Here is a 27133-nt window from a genome sequence, read left to right as displayed (position 1 = left end):
GGGCTCTTAAGGTGAAGCCAATAGAGTGTAAATTGGTGGCAGGCTACATTAAACTGAAAGGGTGGGTTTGGTGGTGGACTGAATGTCTTTTGTTCAACTAACTAAGTTCAAAAAAGCTAATTGCTAAAAGTTTGGCTACCAGGTGATGAATTTTTCAGAAACAAAAAGTCATGAACCATCTGTTAAGGTGTAGATATTCTGTGATCTTCATCAGCAGAAAAGTAGATGCTTTATATATCTATATTGAGCCAAAGAAAATATAACTCCCAAAATACTGGTATGTAGTAGTAGTAGTAGTAGTAGTAGTAGTAGTAGTAGTAGTAGTAGTAGTAGTAGTAGTAGTAGTAGTAATAGTAGTAGCAGCAGCAGCTTGCATTTATATGTTTTAGAGTTTACTAATTAATATATGTATGTATGTATTAATCTCTCTCTCTCTCTCTCTCTCTCTCTCTCTCTCTCTCCATCCTTTACAGAGTTGTCAAAATTCTCTTCCTAAAGCGTAGATTTGCCCATGCTCATTCCTTTACTTGAAAACTTAGTAGCTACTTCTTGCCTCTAGGATAAAACATAAATTCCTTAGTTTGCCACTTAAGACTCTCCTATTTCTGCTTCTAAACTATCTTACAATCATATTTTCTTTCTCCTTTACACATTCTTCATTGTACTCAAACTGGACTATTAGCTTTTCTCTGAACCTGACATTGTCAATACTTTCAAGGCAAGCCACTTTTTATGCCTGTGTAATGTGGGGTCAAAAATTGTCTAATCTGCAAGAAAAACCACTGAGGCAGAATTCCAAAGCAACAGAACTTTATTAAAGGGCCCATGGTTCTCCTTAATGATGTGGACCTCAGACCTTCCTTGTGATCTGAAATGTCTCCTTTCCCACGTACCTTACTTTTATAGGATTTGATACCCAAACATGCAAAAGAGGTATGTTAAATTATAGAATCTTATTGGTTGGCAGACCTTGATTTCAACTCTCCTCAAAAGCCAGAAATGATTTATCACTATGGGTGGTCACAAGAGAGTCAAGGCAAGGGTCATCTCCACTGACTAAGTGTTTATTCTTGTACTATTGTTAGATGACTGACTAAATGTATATTACTAGATGAGTATATTACTAATAATTCATAATAATCATTATCCCATATGGAATCACACTGAACTGATTAGTACTGATTACAATGAAGTAGGGATCTAAATAAATAATTTTTCACATTAATGGGGTTTTAGCACACACCTAGATGATCTAAAATGATATTACCCACATAGAAGACACCAAGAGACTGCTTTCTGGAGACTGGAGGACTAGAACATGAATGGACACTCTGTATTAACCTATCATGTGAAGCCTTTTTCCACTGGAGGTATATCAGCATCTTCAAAACCTGCCTGATTCAGCAATGATGGTGTTTTTTGTTTATTTTTTGCTATGTTTGTGACTAGGGGTTAAAGTGACTTCTTTACTCCCAGCTAGTGGAATCATGTAGCTTGAGAGATGGGACCTAAGCACTGTCTCCTCTCCTCTGCCCCACTCCCAGGCCACATGGCCCCAAGAAACAGAACTAGGTCTTTGGCCTTTGTGACTGTTCTTTTCCACTCTAATTGTAGAGAATGGAATATCTGATTTGGCCCAAGAGAATGATCTATGGGGATTTTGGAGTCAGCTTACACACAAAGTCATGAGAAATGGGGGTCCAGGACTGTAGCAGAAGTCTCCAGCTCAGCAGAAACTGGCTCTGCTGATTTTGGACTTGAATTTGATGAGACTTATGCTATGAACCAGTTCCTACATAGCATTAGTCTCAGCCAATTTGAGTCCCAAATTAGGAGGGCCAGTTTCTTCCACAGGAGACATAGGGAAATTATACCATTGAGATTTGGGGGGAAATGTATGTTTGTTCTTGCTATATATTTAAAGTAAATATTTCCTTGTAAAAGATAATACAATGTTAAGTGTTTAAAGAAAACCAATGTACTAAGAATTGTACCCCTAAAAATCTGAAAGAGACAGCCACTGGGGCCTTGAGCCTATGGCTGAGGACAGAAATAACCCTAGCCTCCTCAAGGTACTGGAGAACATATATAACAGACGTGGCCCTGAAAGACTGGGGTCATAGTCAAAAACATTGTACCTCGAATACACTTCCAGGTCAATTCAACATACTGAAAGCCTTCTCGTCCTTTGAATTCACTCCTTCCTCCCCCATTGAAAGTGATCACCTCTTCCACAAATTTTCAAATAGCACTGTGTTTGCATCTCTCATTTTACCACATCACATTTTACTTTATATTGTGCTTACTGGTATACAATAAGCATTGAGGAAAGTGACTGTAGGCACTTGATATATGCTTGTGATTGAAATGAGAATACTAAGAGATATGACATGATTCCTGTCCCCAAGAGATTTTCTCTGCTACTCTGAATATAAAAGACTGGTAGTCCATGAAGTATGATAGTCAATGTAATAACAAAATGGATAACAAATCCAATGAAGTTTATCTGCATCTATACAAATTATCAAGAAATAGTTCCCTAATCAACTAGATGAAATTATAGTCTGAAACAATTCTAAGTATCTAATTCTTTTTTTTTTTGTTCCAGTAAAATCAGCTTGACCATTGAACTCCTGCCATATGTGGGATCAGATGTTGTTGTTGTTGAGTGATTTCACCATATGTGATTCTCCATGACCCCATTTGGGGTTTTCTTGGCAAAGATATTGGAGTGGTTTGCCATTTCCTTGTCCAATTCAATTTACACATGAGGAAACTGAGGCCAATATGCTTAAGTGACTAACCCAATGTCTGGGGCCAGATTTAAAATCAGGTCCTCCTGACTCCAGGGCCAGCACAGTATCCACTGAACCACAGATAGAATAACAGAATCTCAGAGGTGAAAAGGACTCAAGAGATCATCTAGAACAACCCGTATCTCAAAAGGAAAACTCTCTATAATGCAATAACCCTTATCCAAAAGAAGGTTATTCAGCTTCCATTGGAAGACTTCCCACAATGGGAAAACCACTACTTCATGAGGCAGCCCAATCTACTTTGATGAGGCTTTAATTGTTAGAAAGGTTTTTTTTCCCCTAATGTAAATATAAGATCTGTTTTTCTTCAAGTTCCGCCAATTCATCGCTCCTAGTTCTATACTTTGGGATCAAAAAACCAAATGCAGTTCTTTTGGCAGATGAGAATTTGGATGGGTAGGAGGGTTGGGGGTAGGTGGAGATCCTGTAGCAAGAGAAAAAAGGGAGCCCACCTGGCAGCAAACAACCTGAATTAAGCCAAGAGAAAAATGTCATGAACCGCATATCCTAGGGCCTGAATTTCTCCTGGGTGAGAGGCAAACCACTTAGCAAAGGCCCATTAGCCTTTGCTGTGCACTAAGGTATAATTTATTGTATTGAAGAAATTACTAAATGTTCAAAGAATCTTGCTTATACAGAATACAGTTAATGCCTTTTTTAGGCTGTGACTTCTATAGGTGTTTTTACACATAATTTCTATACTCTGTGTGGACATTCATTTCAAAATGTAATTCCCTGAAGTTTTTATTTATTTTTTTTAATTCTGAACTTAACACAGACAAAAATGACTATTTCTATATACCAAGTAGAACTGAAAAAATAATATCATATGTGAAACCATAAAGTACAGTTCATTAAGATTTTAATGAGAAAAAATGTTTAGGCTAATGCTACATTTTCTTTCCTATTTGTCAGGCTCTTAGATATGTGTGGTAGAACATTGGAGGCAAATTGAGAACTTAGTCCTAGTCTTTCTTCTATTTGGACCAGTCAATTCTCTTTTCTGAACATGAGTTTCCTCATCTTCAGGATAGATAATTCTATGATTCTCCCAATAAAAAAAAATCAATTTATGTTTTAGATACAAGGCTATATAGTATCTAACTTACTTTAACCCAGCAAGTATGGCCCTTTGACTGAATCTAAACATCTTTCTGTGAGGTTTAGATTCAGTCAAAGGGCTGCACTTGAGGTCATAGAGGGACCCTGTGTCCTAGGCAAGTTTATATGTTTTTCTATGCTTAAAACTTTGGCTGTTGTTAATGAGTTGACTGAATTGAGTCACCAGTTCAGACATAGGCAATGCATTTTAATGGATAAGCTACTGGAATTGAATTCAGAAGATCTGGGTCCAAATATCAGCTCAGTGTATCTTACTAGCTGTGTAACCATGCCAAGTCACTTAACCTCTGTGATTCTCAATTTCTTCGTCTGTAAAACGGAGGTAATATTTGCTTCATCTATCTCACAAGACTTTTGGCAGCAAAATGCTTTGCCCCTGCTTAGTAAGGCTTTTGGGGTTTGAACAGTCATTTCTCCTCTCTTTCCATTTGTCTTTTTATCTCCCATCTACCTCTGGGATAGTTTGATGATGAAAACTAGCCTGGGCTTTTCTTTGAGGAACTCCTAAAGGGAGGTGACAGAAGCAAAGTCAGGGTTCTTTGGAGATTACTCTAGCAGAGGCCTGTAACTTAGAAGAAGAAACATTGCTTTGCTGCTACTGTTGCTTTTAAAGATTCAAATTAATACCAAATCTCATTAATATTGGTATTCCCTCCAATGATGGAGGCCAACTCATCCATATCTGCCTATCTAGTTCTATGCTTGTCCATGTTCTCCCATACCTTTACCCAACATGCTGAAAACCTGTTCATCACTTCCTTTTGATACCATAAGGATACTGCTGGAGTACTTAGACTGTCTACCTATCATACTTCATCTATGTGAGCATGCCAATCTTTTCTTATCATATATTTTCCTGATGACAGATTTTATTCTTGTTTTTCAAAGTTCTTGATTAGTTAAATGTGGAAGGTTATTAAAACTCCTCACATGCACCTCATTGCCCTCTGTGTGATATCTGTTTTCAAAAGTTTAGAGAACTTTGTGTTTCAGGTCTTGTAGTCACACAGCAATGCCAATATATTATAAGTTTTTTTTTTAAGGTGGGTCTTTGTTTCTGGGAGAAAATTTTGGTCATTAAACAAGATTTTCAATTTCCTAAAAACCAATCTAACTTGTTCTAGACCTCCTGTTTAATTCAGCATCCAATGCATTATTCATTCACACTGTCTGTCCCAGGTATTTATTTTTAATTTGGTTATAGTTTTTATTAATCTTTATGTGCAGAAATAGTCTCCATTGATCAAGTCACTGATACAGTTGCTCAACATTCCAATTTACTTTGCTCATGCAAACAGATACAACCAACTGTGGCTGTGTCTACATAAAGAATACCAAATATCAAACACCAAAGTGTTTGATTCATTTAGTTCTGTCAAGGGAGAGGGATAGGACTAGGGGTAAGGATAAGAGGAGGGAAAAGAAAGGAATAAGCAATTATATAGTGCCTAATATGAGTTAGGCACTATGCTAAGTACCTTTTAAAACCAAATGCTGTCTGATTCAATCCTCATAATTACCCTGGGAGGTTGGTACTCTTATTATGTCCATTGTACGATTGAAGAAACACAGACAAATAAGGGTTAGGTGACTTGCCCAGGGTCACATATAGTATCTGAGGTTGGATTTGAACTCGTTTTAGTTGTCAAATCCAATGGCCTTTTCTCAATCCACATGTTCCTTAATGTCTCCACAGGCTTTGATATTCCTCGATATTCTCTTCTCTCTAGGTTTTCAGGACGTCATTCTCTTCTGATTACCCTCCTACCTATGTGACCACTCCTTCTCCATTTCCTTTGTTGTATCCTCATCTAGATAATGCCTCTCACTGTAGGTGTCCCTGAGGTCTGGCCTCTCTTCATTTCTCTCTATATACTACTTCACTTGGGGATCTCATCAGCTCCCATGGATTTAATTATCCTTTCTATGCTAATGAGTCTCAAATCTACTTATCCCGCCCCAAACTCTGCTGACTTCCAGTCTCGCGTTTCCAACTGCCTTTAAGACGTCTCCGCCTGAATGTATAGCAGATGCCTTAAACTCAGCATATCCAAAACAGAACTCATTACCTTTCCCCCTAAACTCTTTCCCCCTTCTATATTCCCCATTATTATAGAAGGCAAGAGCGTCTGCCAGGCCCTCAGACTTGCAATTTCTGAATTATCCTTGACTCCTAACCATTCCATCTTCCATATCCAATCTGTTGTCAAAGTCTGTCAGCTTTTACCTTGGCAGCATCTCTTGTATATTCCTCCTTTTCTCCTCAGGTTTAGGCCCTCATTACCTCGCGCCTGGACTTTTGCAACAGCCTGCTGGTACGTCTACTTGTCTCAAGTCTTTTACGACTGCGATCCATCTTCCATTAAGCCGCCAAAGTGATTTTCCTAAAGTGCACATCTGATCATATCATTCCGGTGGCTCCATAACTTCCAGGACCAAATTAAAAATGCCGTGTTTGGCATTCAAAACTCTTCATAACCTTAGCCCCCTCCTACCTTTCCAGTCTTCTTACACCTTGCCCTCCACCTGTTCTCTGATCCAGTGACACTGGCCTCCTAACTGTTCCGCCGACAAGACACTGCACGTTGCATTTTCTCTGGCTGTCTCTCTTGCCTGGAATGTTCCCTTTCCTCAACTCTATTACTTTGCTGGTTTTCTTTCAGTTCCAGCTAAAAGCCCACCTTGTACAGAAAGCCTTTCCCAACTTCTCCTAATCTTAGTGCCTCACCTCTTTTAATTCTCACCTATTTATCCTATACACAGATTGCGTTGCAGATATATATATATATATATATATATATGTATATATATAATATGTGTATATATATATGTATACACATATATACCTATATATACGTGTATATGTGTATATATGTATAACATATATACATATATCTATATATAGGTGTATATGTGTGTGTGTATATATATATATACATATACCAATATATGTGTATATGTGTGTGTGTATATATATATATACACACATATATATATATATACATATACCTATATATGTGTATATGTATGTATATATATACATATACCTATATATGTGTATATGTGTGTATGTATATATATATACATATACCTATATATGTGTATATGTGTGTGTGTATATATATATACACATACCTATATATATGTGTATATGTGTGCATATATATATATATATTATACCTATATATGTGCATATGTGTGTGTGTATATATATATATATACATACATATATATATACATATACCTATATATGTGTATATGTGTGTGTGTGTATGTGTGTGTGTGTGTATATATATATATATTATATATATATATATATATATATATATATATATATATATATATATATATATATATATATATATTATATATATATATATATATATATATATATTGCATGTTGTTTCCCCAGTTAGGCTGTAATACCCTTGAGGGCACGGATCATCATTTGCCTCTTTTTGTATCCCCAGCAATTAGCATTAGTGCCTGGCACATAGGAGATATTTAATATATATTTATTGATTGATTAATTGATTGAGGTCTTTCAAGATAGGGATTGGACTTTCCATTTCATTGTCATAGAGATCTCCTGGGTAGGGAGACTTTCCCTAGCAATGTAGGTCAGCGCCTTCTCTGCAAATTAAAGTTACAGAAAGTTACCTGAAGTGGCAGTGGTAAATGACTTGCCCAGGGTCACATGGTCAAGGCTTCCTGGTTTCTAAACTGGCTCTCTTATCTAATTAACCATAGTATTTTTCTAGGTCTGTAAGGAATAGTTACTTTAATGAAAACATCAGAAAAATTCATATTTTGGCACAATGACTTGTCAATGTATTGAAAAATACTTGAAAAAATTGAAATCAAAATTGGAAACCATATAATCCTTGCTCCTCTAATGATATTTCAATTTGTCTATGATGTTTGCTATGGGTACTTCCTTAAACAATGACTATTTTAATACATGCATACTTTCCCTGTGTGAATAACTCTTTTCATATCCTTTCTTAAGTCTTTCATGGGTGCCACCCAACAGGCTATGGATTATTCCTTGTGAGTAAGGAATAATTGGTGGATAGCCTGGATACTTCATTGGCATCTTTCAGATATCCTCTGTCAATATAGCTTTAAAAGCAATAGAAGCTCCGTAGGATTTGGGTGCAATATAGGCTTATTAGATTCTTCTTCTTATTTTTCCTACCAACAAGACCAGAGTGAATTGGAGTTTGAAGACAAAGCTTTAAACTCAGTTCACTCTGGAGCTCATAGATTGGACAGCAATAGGTCCCTGACCAAGCACCACTTAATGGTTATTTTTTTGGGCCCTCCTGGCTCAAGAGTGAATGTAAGTAGTAATTGTTTCTCTGTTGGCCAGCAACCCTGAGGGTCTTCCCCTCCCAGTTCTATTTTGTTTTTAAAGGAGCCATCCCTTGACTCACTTCTTAAAGAGGTCTATTCACTTAATTACCTCACTCAAAGTGAGAACCTGAAAAGACTTTAACTTAAAAGGGCCAAGGTCTCTCATTGCATCCTGGGCCATCTCCAGTTATCCTGATCTATACCTGGCCACTGGACCCAGATGGCTCTGGAGGAGAGAGTAACTCTGTTGACTTTGCACAGCCCTCCCTTACTCCGATGAAAGTCAACGCAAGTCATGTCATCATCTCCCTGATGTCACAGTCCTCTTTGAGAATGAAGGACAAACAAAAGGACAAAAACCAACAACCAGCAAGAACAAAGGCTTAGTTTACTGGTTCTGCTTCCTGGTTTTTCATTGCTATCACTCTTTCTTTTGTCTTGGGAAGCTGACTGCACAGAATTCTCTCAAGGGGAAAAAATAATAATCCTTCATTCCTTTCTAGGTTACATTTCTGGTTCTCCTGCACGTTATCAACAATGCACCAGAAGCCTTTTCACCCTGGGAAATCATTCAACTTTCAAACTTCATACACTGGATCTATCCTTCTTCCTGGGGTGTCTCCCTCTTATTGGCTGGTTCCTCTCAGAACCATGTTAAGGAGACCCAGGTTAGCCAAGTATTTATTACTGTCCAAGCTACACTCCTGACTCTCCTTTACTTTCTCTGAAATGCTCCTGAACTAGGTACCTTCATTTTTTCCTTTCATCTTTCCACCTTGCTTTTCAGCTTCCTTTTATATATGTTGCCACCCCTCACCCCAAAAGAATATAAAAGTTCCTTGAAGGCAAGGAGTGTCTTTTTGGCAGTTGTATTCACATCATTTAACACAGCTCCTGGCACCTAGAAGGCACTTAATAGATGCTTATTGGCATGATTAGAATAATCAATTATCAAATAATCATTGTGCACCTACTAAGTGACAAGCCCTGCTCTAGGTATTGGGGTTACAAGTATAAAGAATGAAACCATCTCTACTTGAGTTACCCTCATTCTAATGGAGGATAGAAATGAGTACTTATACTCTTCCCCTTTCTTTTGCTATGCTTCTCCCAAAGAGCCCACAATTCTTTAGGGTTTAAAGAGGGAATGCTGTGCAGTTGTAGGAATACTTTGCTAGGAGTAAAAAGACCCAGGTTCAAATATTAGGACTAATACTTATTATCTGTATTAGCAGAGTGAGTCATACACACTTTCTGAACTTTAGCTTCCTCATCTGTAGAAAGGGCACAATAATACTTGCATTGTCAAATCCAGTCAGGTCATCATAAGGGAAGCATGATGTAAACCTTGAAGAGGACTATCCCATGCCATCACATAAATCATTGACTCCTTTTGTAGACTTCCAGAAGATTGTAAAGACCTTACACACATTTATCTCCACCTCAGCCTCTGTGGCTGTGGGCCCCACTGTAGACTTGTCCTTGATTTCTGGCTCTATAGGTCCAAATGGCATCTTGGAATCTGTGCGTGGCCTTCAAATATTCCTTATTAGGTTTTCAGTCCTTGTGTGCTGACCTGGCCTTTTTTTTGCTCTTTTTATTTATTAATATTTTTTAATGACTATGATGACCCTAGAAGTTTATTGTAATTGTTAGAGAATTACGTTCTGGGAAGATGGTGGAATAGGTCAGACATTTCCAGGTTCTCCAGATTTCCTCTACAAATAGACAGAAAATCACCATGAAATGAACATAGAGCAGCAAAAAGAAAGGGGTAATGCAGTTGTCTTACTAAGATGCCTGGAGAAAACCAGGGAGAAGACTCCAGTCACTAAGGTTTGGTCTGGGTGAAGGATAAACACCTCCAGGCCAGAGTCTAGTGAATCAACAAAGAGTAGGCCTTCAGCCAAGCAGACTAGGCCTCAAGAAATTTCACCTCACAGCCTCAGGAACTCATTTAATTCAACTAATTCCCCAAATACAGAAATGAAAAGTTCCCTTATTCTTAAAGGGCTTACTTTCTACTAGGGGATTACAACATGGAAATGAGCAAGTAAATTTAAAGTCTATATACAGTACCTTCAAATAGAGAGTCTCCTGGCTTCTCTGGCTTCCTTGAAGACTCAGTATAAATCTTACTTCTTCGAGAGAATCTTTCCTCTCCATCTTCCTCTCCTCATGGCTTTTTCCCAAGTTAATGCCTTCACTCTAAGGTGGATTATCATTTACACACATGAATGTGTACACATTCACCTCTGCATCCTGCCATTACATATACATAGCTGTTGTCTGTTGTCTCTGCCATAATCTTGTGAGCTCTTGGAGAGCAGAGACCATGGATTTGCCTTTCTTTGTGTCCACAGAGTTTAGCACAGTATTTGGCATATAATAAGCACTTAATAAATAATTGTTGATTTGACTGAGGAAGGCTAATGACTTACAGGATTAAGAGAGACATGAGTAAAAAAATACCCACTGCCGCTGTATAATAATGAATCATTCAGTGAATGAGAATTTACTAATGTATAATATGTACTAGGCATTTTAAAAAATATTTTAGAGGCAGCTAGGTGGCTGGTCCTGGACTAGCATTGGTCCTGGAATGAGGAAGACCTGAGTTTAAATCTGGCCTCAGACACTTACTAGCTGTGTGATCCTGGGCAAATAACTTAACCCTGTTTGCCTCAATTTCCTCATCTGCAGAATGAACTGAAGAAGGAAATGGCAAACCACTCCAATGTCTTTGCCTAGAAAACCCCAGATGAGGTCACAAAGAGCTGGATATAACTGAAATGACTAACCAACAACAATATAAAATTTTTTTCTCTGATATTTACCTTGGATAAGTCACTTAAAATCCTCGGGACTCAGTTTCTTCAACTATGATGTGAGAGAGTTAAACTAGATTGACTTTAAGGTCCCATCTGGCTCTAAATAAATGATTCTATGAAACACTTTATCTCAAATATCTTAGAGATCACAGTTCACGTTTAATTTTAAAATGAAATGTAAAGTTTTATCATAAAACATTTGGGTAGAAGGTGGCCTTTTATCACCCTTTAATTCTCTTAATTTGAACTCCAGAGGACACTGTCCAACCTGAATGATTTAGACTATGGACTAGAGTTAACTGAGATTTCTTTAGTTTTAGAGTGAAATAGAAATAAGGTCAAGTGGATTTTTGTTAGCCATTCTAAAAAATACAAGAACCCTTGGTTAATTTATACACGTATAATCATTTGAAATTATATGCTTACTATTCAATTATTATATTTCAATTTTAACATTTCATTATATTTCATTTTCATATATATACACAAGTATATGCACATACATGTAATCTGTATATATCTGCCTGACAGCCTCACGTAGCACAAATATGGAAATATTTATACAAATCTTGGGCCAATTAAACACAGAGTAATTTACTCAGAAAAAATAAAGTGACTAGAGGGAAGAAGGTGGAGAGAGAGAAAGAGAGAGAGAGAGAGAGAGAGAGAGAGAGAGAGAGAGAGAGAGAAGAGAGAGAGATTGGAGGTTGCTGACATTATAGATCTAAATAAGGAGGGAAAAAATGTTCCTTAGATGATAGATGTGAGAAAAATGTGACCAAGGAATATAGTTATCCAGGAAAAAAAAATTGTCACACAGAAGGAATCAGAGGGAAGGGGTGGGGTGGGGTGGAAAGTCTTATTTCAGCAGGTATTCATGGGAACACTGTAGCCATGGCAACTGCTCAGAGAAATAACAGATTTTCTTTCTTTTTTTTTTTTCTTTATGGAGACAGTTCTGTGAAATGCTGTGTGGTTCACATTTGTCCCCAGTAACCTCCTAATGCAAAACCAGAGCAGTACTCCTTAACACATAACAGCAGAGGGAAAATGGCTTGCTACTTTAGTGCTATTTCTTTGCATTTCAAAATGATGTTCTCTGTAATTTTCTTGCCATTGTTTAGCATTCTTTCTACTTTCTCTTTCTGTCCCTATATCCCTTTCTGTATTAGAAGCTTGACTTTTTTTTCCCTTTTATAATGAACAGTTTTTAGAATCTGTCATCATTGAATGGTATGAGATAAAGGACACTAGACTTGGGGCCTCAGAAGATCTCAATTTAAATCCTAGCTTTCTTACTTACTGGTGGCCTTGGGGAAGTCTGGAACATTTTAGAGAGGAATACAGGTAGAGGCTAGACCACATAAACTCTGCTATTCCTCTGAGATCCCTCTCAGTCTTCCTAAGAACTCTTCAGTTTGAGGATTTTCTTCACTTCTCTGAACCTCAGTTTCACCTTTGCACTACTATCAAAAACAGACTGAGGGGCAGAAGAGTAGTATGGTAGATAAAAGGTCCCTCTTGGATCCAAGATGATCTGAATTCAAATCTTGCTTCTTACACATACTAGCAGTGTGATTATCAATAAGATATCTAATCTTTGATGACTTTCAGTCAACTAATAGTATAATAAGGCATCAGTAGGAGGCCTAATGAAATTCCACGTTGAGAACCTCCTTCTCCATGTTTGCCCCTCCCCCCACCATGGCCTTATCTTCACAGGGTCATAGTGAGGTTTAAATGCAGACTCTTAGCTTGCCTTTTTTTTGGGAGGGGAGGCAATTGGGGTTAAGTGACTTGCCTAGGGTCACACAGGTAATAAGTGTCTGATGCTGGATTTGAACTCAGATCCTCCTGATTCCAGGGCTAGTGCTCTACTTAGCTTGTTTTTTTTTTTAAGACCCATTACAATCTAGCTTCAGCCAGTTGTAATGGTGGTCAGGTGCTCATTCAAACCTCCTAGGAGAGTGTCATGTACTTGGTAGATGCTAAAGATCTACTTCGGGGAGATCGTAGAACTAGAGAATATGAAGACATTTTGTATTGGCAATGCTGTTCTGATAAATATTTAACAACAAAGCTCTAGAAAATACATATATACCTTCCCTTTCTCTGTTTCTCTATCTATCCCTCTTTTTACAGATATCTACCCACATGTGTGCCCAACATGCTTTTAAATTAAATAGAATGCATTGCTAACATTTTCTCCATTGCTTTCTTAAGTCTAGACAATCAACAAAACAATAATGCAAGCCCTGATATGTAGTGCTTTCTGAATTCTAAGGTGGAAATGCTCTTGCTGAAAATCCTCTCAGCAAATAGTTTGGGCTGACTCTGGTACGTGCCTGGTCAATTTTCAGTTGGAAATATACACATCTTTTAAAGCAGCTTGACTCAGCAATAGTGGTGATTTTTTTCTTCATTTTCATGTGTGAGTGAAAGTGACTCCTTAGATGATATCTAAAGAAGTAAAACTAAAGAATGAGAAAGAGAGAGGTACTAAGAGAAGGGGGAAAAGAGAGTGTGGTATCCCAAATGCGGAAAAGCCATAAAATACAATAATAAATGAAAAGTCATAAAAACTTAAACTCTGTGAAAGGTAGAAGCCCAAACATGTTGACCTATTGAAAAATCATAACTTAGATACTGAAGTACAATTTAGAGACCAAGTCAAAACTTAGATACTATGATCTTTGAAAGCCATAACAAGAATATTGTGACCCATACATGACTGGTACACAAACTTATGTTTGGGCATAACATTGGCTTAACATTCAACTTATTACTAAGCAGAAAACCAAAAATATCCACCATTTAGTAGTGATGTACTCTCTAGCTCCTCCTCCCCTTTTGTCTGTTTTCTATAATTATCACGGGGATTTGGGGGGTTCTTTTGTGGGGATGCACTAAATTGTCTGGCTGTAACCACAGACTGAAGATTGCCCTTATTTGTAAGTATTCATAATGATTGATTAAACTGCTCCCCATAATCAATCTGGATATACTTGGCCTTTTCCTTTTGTATCAGAAAGACACCCCAGGGTTACAGGGGAGGTACAAGGTTTCCCAGCCAGGGGAATTCTGGACTTTACAAGAAGTACAATGTGTAAAAGAGGTGTTTTTACAGTGGAGGGGAAGATTGTAGGAGATGGCAGACAGCTCTTAAACCTAATCATCACCATTGTCTCAAAGCTGGACTAACATGCTTACTCAGTTGGACATAGAAATCTATTTCACTCTATAGGGCAATAGGAAAGGAAGGGGTTAAAAGAAGGGAAGGGCATAGAAAAGGAAGAATAGATTGGGGGAGGTAGTGGTCAGAAGCAAAACACTTTTGAGGAGGGACAGGATGAAAGGAAAGAGAGAGAGAGAGAGAGAGAGAGAGAGAGAGAGAGAGAGAGAGAGAGAGAGAGAGAGAGAGAGAAAGAGGGGAAAAGGAGGATGGAGAAAAATACACAGTTGATAATCATAGCTGATTTTTTTCTCAGATAAAGGACTTTCTCAAATGTATAAAGAACTGACTAAAATTTATAAGAATACAAGTCATTCCCCAATTGACAAAAGGTGAAAGGATGTAGACAGAGACTTTTCAAAGAAATCAAAGCTATCTATAATCATATTAAAATGCTCTAAATCGTTATTGATTAGAGAAACACAAATTAAAACAACTCTGAGGTCCCACCTCACACCTATCAAATTGGCTAACATGACAGAATAGGAAAATGACAAATGTTGGAGGGGAAGTGGGAAAATTGGAACACTAAAGCATTGTTAGTAGATTTGTGAACTGATCCAACTATTCTGGAGAACAATTTGGAACTATGCCTAAAAGGCTATAAAACCATGCATACATTTTTTTTAAAGTTTCATTTTATTAATTTATTTTAATATATCAACAATCACTTCCACAAGTTTTGAGTTTTAATTTTTTCTCCCCCTCCCTTTCCACCTCCCTCCCCGAGATGGCACAGAATCTAATATAAGCTATACGTATACATTCCTATTGAACATATTTTCACATTAGTGATGTTGTAAGTAAGAATTAGAACTAATATAAAGAACCACCAGAAAGAAGAAACAAAACACAACAGAAGAAAAAAAAAGCAAATAGTATGCTTCGATCTACATTCAAACTCCATAGTTCTTTGGATGTGGATAGCATTTTCCAACATGAGGCTTTTGGTGATGTCTTAGATCCTTGTATTGCTGAGAGGGGTTAAGTCTATCAAAGTCACTCATCACTCAATATGGCTGTTACTTTGTATAATATTTTTCTGGTTCAGCTCACTTCACTCAGCATCAAACCATACAAGTCTTTACAGGTTTATCTGAAGTCTGCCTGTTCATCATTTCTTACAGCACAATAGTATTCCATTACATTCATATATCACATTCACAATTACGATTACTATCTATGTCTTTCTCTCCATCCTTTCTCCCCCTATTTATGCTTTTCTTTCTCCTGTCTCCTTTCCAGTCCTCACTAATGTTTTGCTTTTGACCCCTGCCTCCCTCAGTCCGACCTCCCTTCTATTAGCCCCCTCCTTTTTCTTTCCCCTTTTCCCTTCTACTGCCTATAAGTCATGTTAGATTTCTATACCCTTCTTGAGCCAAATCTGATGAGAGTAAGGTTCAAACAATGCTCATCTCCCTCCCTTCTTTCCATCTGCTGTAATAGCTTTTTGTGCCTTTTCCTGTAATGAAATTTACCCTTGTCTGTCTCCTCCTTTCCTTTTCTCTCAGTACGTCTTCTTAGTTAGATCAGATTAATTCACTTTACCATGCATACATTTTGACCTGGCAATACTAGATCTGTGTCCCAAAGAAACTAAAAAAAAAAAAGAACTTATACATGCAAAAATATTTATAGCAGCTCTTTTTGTGGTAATGAAGAATTGGAACCTGAGGATATGCCCATCAATTGGGGAATGGTTGAACAAGGTATAGCCTGTAATTTTGATGAAATTCTACTGTGCTATAAGAAATAATGAGCAGCATGATTTCAGAAAATCCTGGAAAAACTTATCTGAACTGATGCAAAGTGAGGTGAGTAGAATCAGAAGAGCAGTTTACACAGTAACAGCAATATTATATTCACCATCTGTGAATAACAGCTATTCTCAGAAATGTAATGACCCAAGACAAATCTGAAGGACTTATGATGAAAAATGCTACCCACCTCCAGAGAAAGAGCTGGTGGAGTCTGAAACTAAACTTTCTTTTTATTTTTTTTGAGGGGGTCTGTTTTCTTTTACAACATGACTAATATGAACACATGTTTTGAATGACTGCACATGAATAACCTATATCAAATTGCTTGCCTTCTCAATGAGGGAGGAGGGAGGGAGGGAGGGAGAGAATTTGGAACTCCAAATTATATATATCTGTATATATCTATCTCTCTCTATATATCTGTATCTATATATAAATGTATATATATAATATGTATTTACATATGATGTGTATATACATATACACACATACACACATGTACAACATATACACACATGTATATGCATATATACATATTCATAAGCACACTCTCTCTATGTGTATATATATAAATATAAACATATATACATATTATATATATAAATAGACATACATACATATTATATGCATATATATATATATTTTTTTTTGGACTTTTCATTCATTCTTTTCAGATCTAGGTTCAGAGAGTGGAGTCTCCTATCTTGCCTAGGAGGGGGAGCCACAGGCATGCAGGCACACAGTCTAGGTGAAATTGGGTGGCTTTATACAGCCAACCCTGCAACAAGGCCCCAAACATCAAGTGGTCCTAAACTCTAGGGCAGCATAATGCAATCCCAAATGGAGCTTTGGACATAAACCCAGTGAGATTAATACTATGTAGGAACTGAACTAAACTGTGAGCTTAATGCCCCCTCTCCAGAATCTGAAATAAGAGGAGAATTATACCACCATGGTATTGGAGGAAATAGTTATATGTTTCTTATCATTATACCTTTGAAGTAAATATCCCTTTGTAAAACATTATCTAATAAGTGGTTAGATGAAACTAGGGTGTTAGGCACTGGGCCGCTAAAATTGAAGGGACACCATCAATGGGAGCTCAAGTTGATAGCAGAGAAAAGAGACTCCTAAATCTCTTCAGGCTACCCTAAGGTGTTTGTGTTGGAGGGGTTTAAAATGTAACAGGACCTGAGAGAGTAGAACAAGGTCAGTCATATTACCTTTCTAGCCTTATTTTACATTATTCCCCTTATACAGTCAACCTTCTTCAGATCACTATGCTCTTCTTCATTGGTACTGCTTAATCCTTATCTTCCTTCAAGGTTCCATTGTGCTTCCACTTTTTCCATGAAACCCTCTTGATTCCTGTCAGTATTCTCTTCTTCCTCATATTACTTTGTACAGGGCATCTCAAAAGAGGACTTTGGGGCCATTTTGTGTTTAATTTATCTCTATACATTTTTCTTGTGGCCTAGAATGTAAACAGGGCTTGTCTTTTTGTTATTGTCATTATATATCCAGCCTAGCAACTTGTAAGCATAGTAAGTAAAGTGATTAATGTAATGGAACTGAAATAACAGAGTTGAAAGCACATTGTGCTAAATAGAAGCTATTATTATTTTAAATAATGTCTCTGATGAAATAACCTTTGATGAAATCTTGGATGCTTACTTATTTTTACTTAAAAAAAATCTCATTTTTTAAAATTACCTTCTGAATTTTCCATTCCCTTTCCTCCCTTGTAAAAGATTAATAAAGAGAAAAAAAGTAAATTACCAGAAACAATCAACATATCAACTATACCTGACAGAATATGTAATATTTCATATCTATAGACCTTCCACTTATGCAAAGCAAAAACGGAGGCATATTTTCTCAGCAGGTCTAAATTTTGTCATGATAATCACATAGCATTCAGGTTTGTTTATTTCTTTTCTTTTCACTGTTGTAGTCATTGGTCTTTTATTTTCCAGGTTCTGGTTCCCTCACTTTGCATTGATTCATATCAGGCTTGCCATGCTTCTTACAAGTTTTACTATTCATTATTTCTTAAGGCACAGTTCTATTCAATTACATTAATTACTACTATTTTTACTTTAGTGATTCTCTACTCAATGTTTTTTGCACCCACAAAAATGTTTCTATGAATATATTAATATATTTGATCAAAGATCATTGCTAATGAATACACATCATTGCTCTCTGTCATCCAGTCAAAGACCAAAGAGATTTATTGACAAGTCTAGTTGTCACGCTTGTCACTGCTGTGCCTAATTCTGAAGTAAATAATAGAAGTTTCTGTTTTCAAATTTGTTCTCCTATTGAGACAGACACCCTGATTTTATACAATATTTTCAACAAGCAAAATACTTAAACACTAGGAATATTAGAAATTCAGTGGGAAAAATATCCTTTGATACAATTTTAATTGGACATTACTTGCCAGTGGCTTTTTTCTCTTAAATTCCACTCTCTTATTCTATTCCCTCAAAATGGCATGAGATTCATGTCTGGTTTCCCAAGACTCCATACACCATTGGAGTACATACAAGTCTTAGGCCCATGTGTTTGCCATCCAAGTACCAGCCCAGTGAAATTGGAGGAGCGCATTATCAGAAGACTGCTCATTTTCTTATAATGAATACTTTTTAATTACAGTAGCTCATGTGGACATACTGCCACCTATATTAGCTAAGTGAGTCCTTCAAAGATGAAATCATGGGTCTTTTGAATAATGACAGAATAATTTCAGTAGGGAATATGAGAACCAGTTGCTATCATCAGTATTGGGGTTTTCATCATTCAAAAAAAAAAAGAATGAATAGGACTTTTAAAAATATTCCCATGGCATTAGTCAAAAAATAAAATAATTCAGTTAAGCTATATTTTATTCTAAGATATTTTTCGTGATTGTTTGGGTGTTCCTCAGAACTATCAGAAGGGGCAGTGTATGGTAGTGGGAACACCAGGTTTAGAAGATATGAGGTCTAGTCTTGGTTCTGCCATTTGGTTGTGTGATTGATCAGAGTTATTTTGGTGTCCACAGGATTTGGTGTTGGAAGGGAATTTACAAATCCTCTAGTCTGGTTTGCTTCCTTTCCTCTCCCATTTTAAATGTGGGTAAACTGAAATGGACAGAAAGGAAGTAATTTGCCCACAGCCTCATGATAGAAAGTAGAAGAACCAGGCTTCAAGTTTACATTCTTCGTCCCTAAGTACAATATTATTTTCATTGTACCACAATTCCCAAATCTGGCCCTTAGTTTCCCAACCTATAAATAAGAGTTATGGACTAGTTATTGTCTCAAATCTCTTTCAGTTTTAGCATGTTTTACCTCCAGGTCTAAGGTTGACTGAGCATATATGAGGCCAGAATCCCAAAATATGATTATCTTTACCAACAGAGTTGTAGGTAATTTTTAGATATATAGTCTTGTGCAGAATTGTAGAGTCAACAAAATCCAAACATGATTTGTGAACTTTTGTTTTCTTTCTAAAAACTGAAGCACCTTGATAGTAGGCTGTAATACTCATTTTGGTATAAACAAAACAAAAGAGTAGCACTAATTCTCTGCGTATATGTAACAGGGGTCACGCTTTGCATCTTCTAATATGTCCTGGTTTCAACTCTAGGAAAAAAGATGCCTCTCCCAAGATAGGCTCATAATCTCTCATCTCAGAGCCATGGTACTAATTCTAGCCTTGATTTGGCACCATCTCAGTCAGCCTCCCCTCTGACTGGAGTGCTGGAAGGCAGAGTATGAAACTCCTCCTAATGCCTTCCTTTATAGGGGGCAGAAACTGAGTTCTCAGATTGCTCCAATTTGCATTTGCTGCTAAACCAGTTTCAACTACAGGAAATAAGATGTCCCCATGCTGGGTAACCCCTGATGTCCTGACTCCTCCTGCTCACACTTTCTGCATCTTTTTGGGTGTTGTCTCAGCTCCTTGAGGGCAGAGACTGTCTATCTTTTCATTAATTTTATCCCCAGAACTTGGCACAGTGCCTGGTACACAGTAGTCACTTAATAAATGTTTATTGGATTGGATTGGAAGACTCTAGCTCTTTGTTAGGATTTTGCTTTTCTGATAGAGTTACATCATCTGATTTGCCTTCTGAGAGTAGCTACTGAAGACTAATTGTAGGGAAATGACATCAGAATGTGAAAATGGAATGGAAAAAGACAAAGACCAAGAGAAACAAGATGGTGGCTGAGGCACATGTCCCCTCTTGTCACTGAAAGAGTTAGTTTGGCAACATGCTTTTTGTTATTAGCCTCTGAGACATTTTAACATCACATGCCCTGTTTCAATACTAGGTTTACAAGGATAGACAGTGGCACAAGCAGACACTAAAGCAGAGTCCTGGGATTCTAATGGAATAGAGTTCCAGGGAATATCCTGTAAGAGTAAACCCATGTTCCTATTTACTCATGCAGCTGCAACCATAAGAAGCACAGTGTTCCTGCATAAGATAAGGAAGTAATTGCTTTGTGACTCTTTCTTCTATCTTTCAGTTGTAGCACAGGACATGCAACAGAACTAACCAAAAGTTGAATGTGTTATAACAGATCTTCCATCTCCCCTAAAATAAATAATTCATGACATGAAATAAAGCCCAAATTCCCTAGAGATTACATTTCTTGCTTTCTTATGCAAAGATGTTATTCTGGGTTTGTAGGCAAAATGTTTGATATACAGCATCCTTATCTCTGGGTTCGACTTTCTACTTTTTTATGACATAAGGCCTTAAATTGGACTCCATAGGATGTAGTGCAATCTAATTTTTTAATTTGTGAAGTAGCAACATTATGATGATATAACAATAATAGCTCACGTTTACATAATCCATACTATATTCCAGGCCCTGTGCTAAGCATTTTACAATGATTATCTTATTTGACCTTCACAATAACCCTGGGAGGTAGGTGCTATTATTATCCCCATTTTACAGATGAGGAAACTGAGGCAAACAGAGGTTAGATGACTTGCCCAAGATCACACAGCTAGTAAGTATCTGGGATCATATTTGAACTGATCTCCCCCTTACTCCAGGCCAGGTGCTCTATCCATTGTTCTTCCTAGCTGCCCCCAAATAATGTTAGACCATGAAATAAATAATTTTGTGGGTAAATGGAAAGTCTATAATAAGGCACTTAACTTTGTATTAGTATTGTCTCTTGCCTTCATAATAAGGCTGAGAGACTTAAGTAAAAGGGAGATGGACTCAGGCCAAAAATAGGATTTATGCCTTATAAGAAGTTTGATCCAGGAATTTAATGGAATTTGTAGCCTAGGTTACATGTGATTAATGGTCCAGCCTGTACTACGAATTTAATAATCTAATTGAACTCTGCATATGAATTATGACCTTGAGAGAATGCAGATAAATGCATGAACACAAAGGGAAGGCTATGGAAAGAGGGTGGCCAAGTAAGTAAAACTGAATGATTCATACATCTAGGTAAGATTCCAGGATATATGAGGGACATAAAATTAAGGGTAGAGTTGGCATGATTAATAGCTACATGTCTGACACATCCTCACTGTTTATAGGCAAGGACCCAGACTACTACCTTTGTTTACACTTGATACATATGTATTCTCTATAACTCTATGTCTTCCTTCTACACAGGGAAAGTGAAAGGTTAGTTAAACAATTATAAAGCACAAAAAAGAAACAGTTGAAGGAGTCCATTGAATAAATAAATTAAATCATCCCAAACAATTTAAATTTTGTGTTGAGTCAGCGAGAACCTTCATTTATCCAGTGAAAACTCATTTGATTGTTCATTGGGTTTGAACAAGGTCCAGACATCCCCTTAGGTACACTGTGGCCAGGCCTTCTGAGGCCTGTGTAAAACCATTGTGCTGGTTGGACCTAGATAGTTTTGAGTAAAAGTTGAACCAATAGAAAAGATTGCCCTTAAAAAGGGGGAAAACAGCAGCTTGAGTCCAGGTCTCTCTCCCTCCTATCGCCTTAGCCAGAGGGACTCCTTTCAAACTTGGAAGTATCAAAAAAAAGTTTGAACTTCAATTTTCTCAGTAATGGCTTATGGGAATGTGTGCTTTAGAATCCAATGACAAACTGGATACAGATTCGAGGCTCTACAAAGAGGCCTGTAGAAAAACACTACTAAACTTACTGAGAACTCCATCAAAAGAATTTCCAGGAGACCTGAGTTACTCCTTTACTATCTATGTACTTAGGCCTGTGAGGGTTAGCAGAAGCATTTGTCACAGATATGGGAGTTGGGGGGGGGATATCATATCTACTTTTCTTATCAAACTACCTTACTAAATACCTCTTTCTAAAATTTAATAAAGTCTGACTAGCTAATTGATATAAACAAAAAAACATCATGATGGGAAGCCCACTGGTGAGGGCTTATGAACTGTAGCATTAGAAATGTGATAAGTGAAAAATGAAATAACTAAGGAAACAAAGGTTTGAGCTTCTGAGAATATTGCTTTATCAAGAAATGCATGCAATTGCATAACAGATCAGGACCATTGTCCTCAACTTGGCACTGTATGTAAAAAATCACGGGGAGGTAGATTTTTATGAATTAAAAAAGATGAACAAGATATAAACCAAGATACAACAGTAGGTGATCTGATTTCTAATTGGAGGGAAGATCAGAGGATTTTTAAGTTGGGAGGAGTAGAACAAACAGTCATAATTCATTAAAATCAGAAAAGGAGATGCCCCACCTTGTTCCAGGTGTCTGTATTCAATTAAAGGAACAATGAAACAGTTGCTGATTGACCAATATGGATCTAGTTTTCAGATAAGACATATGGTTGTTTGAGATATAATTGTGTGAAAACTCCTTGCATTAATCCTTGGATCTAACCAGGTTTCTGCTCAGCATAACCTAGGTCTTCAGTTTAGGGTCTTTAAGTAGCAAGTAGGGGTGGTCCAGCTTTCCAGCCAGGCAAGGCTAGGTTCAAATTATGCAATCAAGTTTTCTCATAATTTCTATAAATGAACTAAACTTTTCTTTCAAGGCAAAAATTGAACTAGACGCATAATTAAATAGAAGGGGAACTGAGCTAGATTCAAAATTAAGTCACAAGATGAAGTTAGTTTGGTTCACACAATTCTCACAAAACCCATCTGAACCCTAGAGCTTTGAAGGGGATATAGTAGTCCTACTCTGGGGACCTGTCTCTTAACTGCCAGTGGGAATTGGGATAGTAGCTATGGAGTATGGGCTACTTCCTATCTAATTAGGCCATAAACATTTAGGCTCATATATTCGGAATTGCAAAGCACCTTCAAGATGATCTAATTCAATCCACTCAATTTACAGATGAGAAAATTAAGGCCCAAAGAGGTTCAGTGACTTATCCAAGGATATATTAGTACAGGCAGGATAATGATAACAATTTTAAACAGAAGCTGGCATTCATACAAACTTTTGCAAATCACTTTAAATGTCATCTCATTTGATCGTCATGATAGTTTTTTGAGACAAGTGTTATTATTATCCCCATTTTATAGTTAAGGAAATTGAGGCAGACAGAGGTTAAGTCATTTGCCCAGGCCAATAGAACTAGTAAGTGTCTGAGGCAAATTATTTCAGGTCTTCCTTGCTTTGGGACTAGAACTGTATTCATTCTCATAACAATGCCCTTTGGCTTTGAGCCAATGTTCTTTCCATTTTATCATATTGTCTTTAATATTTACTAGAAGTGTCTATGTGTGTCAATGGCTACTTGGAAATAATTATGAGCATTTTCTAGTTTTTCCATGTCAAAATAACTATAGCTTACATTTATAAAGCATTACCTGCCCTTTAAAAATCTACCACAGTGCTATGAGGCAGATAATGCAATATTACCCACGTTTTAGAGTAGAAAATTGAAACAAAGAACCTTGACCATAGTCAAACTGTTGATAAAGGATCCACTGGGAACTCAAACTCAGGACTTTTGCCTCCAGATCCCATGTGTGTCCCATGCTACCCAGCCTTTCTCAAAGGGGTTAGCTAACAAGGAGGTCTTGTTTATTCTTGTTTTTAACCTCATAACGACCAAAGAGTATTTGGAGGAGTAAAGGAAGACTAGAGAATTTAGCAATACGAAGGTGAGCAGTTCTGGAAGCCTTCATAAAATCTATGCTTTTCCCCACAATATGCAGAGAGATTTTGCTTTTTCCCAATGCATAAACACGATGCCTCTGCTCAATAAGGTGCTGACATTTGCCATGTGACAAAAATTATTTGGGACAATTTTCAAGTAAGAACTTGAATGCATCCCTCTTTCTCTTGATTGCTATGTGCACTTGAGAGAGAAAAGTCATCCACACATTTTAATTGCCAAGTGCAGGGCTGAGAGCTCAAAATTTTCATGGTCCAAAAAGAACTTTGAGGAAGTCATCTCACAATGTAGTGGAAAGAGAATTGGGCTTGAAATCAGAAGGAGGGAAGGAGAAGGTAATACACATTTATCAAGTACTTACTATGTGCAAGGCACTCTGCTAAGCACTTTACAATATTTTCTCATTTGCTATTCACCACAACCCAGGGAGGCAGGTACTATCATTATTCCTATTTTACAGTTTAGAAAACAAAGGTAGACTGAGGTTAAGTGACTTGTCCAGGGTCACACAGCTAGTATCTGAGGCCAGGCTTGAACTCATGTCTCTCAGACTCTAAGTGTAGTGCACTATCCATTGCATTACCTCACTGCCTATATAATAAGAACTGGATTCAAATTCCTGCTTTGCTATTTATAAACTGTATGATTTGGAACAAGTCACAACTTCTCTGGACGTCAGTTTTATCACCTGTAAAATGAAGGGCTTGGATTATATGGCCTCTGGTGGTCTAGGCTGCTCAATGGTACCGTGGAAAGAGCGCAAAGCCTGGAGTCAGGAGGGCCTGAGGTCAGATCTAGCCTCAGGCACTTATTAGCTGTGTGATCCTGGGCAAGTCACTTGACCCTGTTTGACTTAGTTTCCTCATCTGTAAAGTGAGCAGGAGAAGGAAACAGCAAACTACTGCAGTATCTTTGCCAGGAAAACCCCGTGGACAACCAAGACCATGGAGTCACGAAGAGTCAGATATGACTGAATGACTCAGCAAAAACAATGTTCTTTCAGCTCTAAATCAATCATCTGTTTCATTTCTGTGTCAGAAGCCCTTGCTCCAACATAGACTGCCTGTGTAACCATTATATAAGTCAGTTTACATCTTTGTGTCTCAGTTATTTCATCTCTAAAATGAGCATAACATATAAGATCCTAACTTCTAGGACAAGCTCAAATTTATAGTGAGGAAAGTATTTAATAACCCTCTTCACCTGGTTCTTATTGCTGTCCAATCTTCCACTATCCTCTGAATCAGACACCTAGAAATCCTGCCTCTGGTCACAGGGGGAATTAATTCACTCATTTTGAGGGCTTTGAAGCTTAGTTGGTGAGTGAATGAATGCAAACACACCTGGACCACTCTAGCCCATTCCAGACCTGTCCATTCTTCACTTCCCATCTAGCTATCTATGGAGACCATCTTGCCATCTGTCTGGCTATGGTGTGCATTTACCCCCCCCCCAACTTTATTCTGAATTTAGTGATCAAAATATTGCCATTGTTTCTGGAATACACACACTGTTTATGTCCCAGGGCAAGCAGCTGAATATCTCAGTGCCCCAGGCATTTCTCCAATACCATAGTTTACAAAAGTGTTATTTATTTGCCTTAGAAAATTTCCTTGGAAAAAATTCTGGCATGCAAAGGCATTAGAGGTTAAGCCAAAACACCCAAATAACTTATATTAATTGTTTCACAGGGTCGTTTTTTTTTTAGAATCGAATGAGCTAATTATAAAGACAAAACCGTTAAGTACTATAAAATATAATCTATTATCATTCATATTAGTATTAGTATCAGTAGTGGTAGTATCTTTTTTTTTTCATAAGAAGCAATCAGACTCTCATCCCTATTACTCCTTACCTGCCATGAAGAGAAGAATGAGGCAGGGCTGAGGATGTTTGGGTTTGTCGGGTGACCACCTCCCATGTACTCATCTGTGCAAATAGTGCATTCTTGAGCATCTCGCCAGTCCCAGTAGGGAATAGTGAAGTTCGCATCCCCTGTGAGTTTCTGAATCTCTTGTTCCCATAGCAGGAGGAAGAATCTGTGCCAGGGAAGGAAACCTGGAGCTTCGTGGGCAAAATCAATGTCTCTCCAGACACTGGAGCCCCCAAGCAGTGTGTCCCGGGATACATAGTAATGCATCCAGACAAAGAGGTCATAAATGTTTATGTCCCTAAATAAGGGGGTTGAACCATTGTTCATCTGGGCATAGGTGCTGGTAGGGATGACATAGTCTGAACTAATAGTATGCTTTGCCAAGTTGAGATAGGCAAGGAACTTGTTCTTCTCAGGTATACTCAAGTCAAAGATGCTTCTTCTTAGCAGCAATCTCCTCTCCAGGCAGTTTGGTCCCAAGAACCCAAATTTGCAGTCCCCACAGTTGAACCCCATAAAGTTGCCAGAACACTGGCAGGTCCGGTTGTAGAAGACAGAGGGCCATTCTTCCCGGTCATCCACCCTGGAGAAAGGGAACTGAGGTCCCTGTGGTGCCCTGGAAAGGTGGATCTCCTGGCAGGAGCCTCGGCCTGACAGCTGGCCACAGGGAGAGCCATCTCCACTCCATATGGGACAACATTCCTTCTCTAACAGGTTCTTGGATGAGACACAGGCTCTGGGAAACTGCCCCAAAGAACCCTGAAAAATCCACAGCAAATAGCATACAGGTACTAGACGCATTCTTCCCTTGGCCCTCCACAAATTCCTTCTTAGCTGGCTAATTGGCTTCCTCTCCAGCTCCCTGTTAGCTTCTAATCATCACATGCATTGGCTGAAACCTAAATAGCGTCTCCTCCCATTTCCAACTTCAAACACTTCTAGTCTTTGTCTTAAGCTCTCATCTTCTGCTCAGCACATGATTACTTTTCTTGGAAATAGGATAGCCAACATAGGCTAATTTTTAAAGTGACACC

At 37.7% G+C, this 27133-nt stretch overlaps 1 protein-coding gene across 1 annotated transcript in view; it reads right to left on the bottom strand.

The window, feature by feature from the left end:
* The window catches only part of TYR (tyrosinase), a 167037-nt gene extending 140137 nt beyond the window's left edge, over nt 1-26900 (bottom strand). The window contains exon 1 of the mRNA XM_020993647.2: nt 26082-26900. Within this exon, the coding sequence (XP_020849306.1) occupies nt 26082-26900 (819 nt within the window). The remainder of the gene's footprint in view (nt 1-26081) is intronic.
* Between the last annotated feature and the right edge of the window lie 233 nt (nt 26901-27133).

Source organism: Phascolarctos cinereus, unplaced genomic scaffold, assembly GCF_003287225.1.
Source record: "Phascolarctos cinereus isolate Bilbo 61053 unplaced genomic scaffold, phaCin_HiC Scaffold_726;HRSCAF=1367, whole genome shotgun sequence".
Classification (NCBI taxonomy): Eukaryota; Metazoa; Chordata; class Mammalia; order Diprotodontia; family Phascolarctidae; genus Phascolarctos; species Phascolarctos cinereus.
This window is presented reverse-complemented; position numbering and strand designations above follow the sequence as displayed.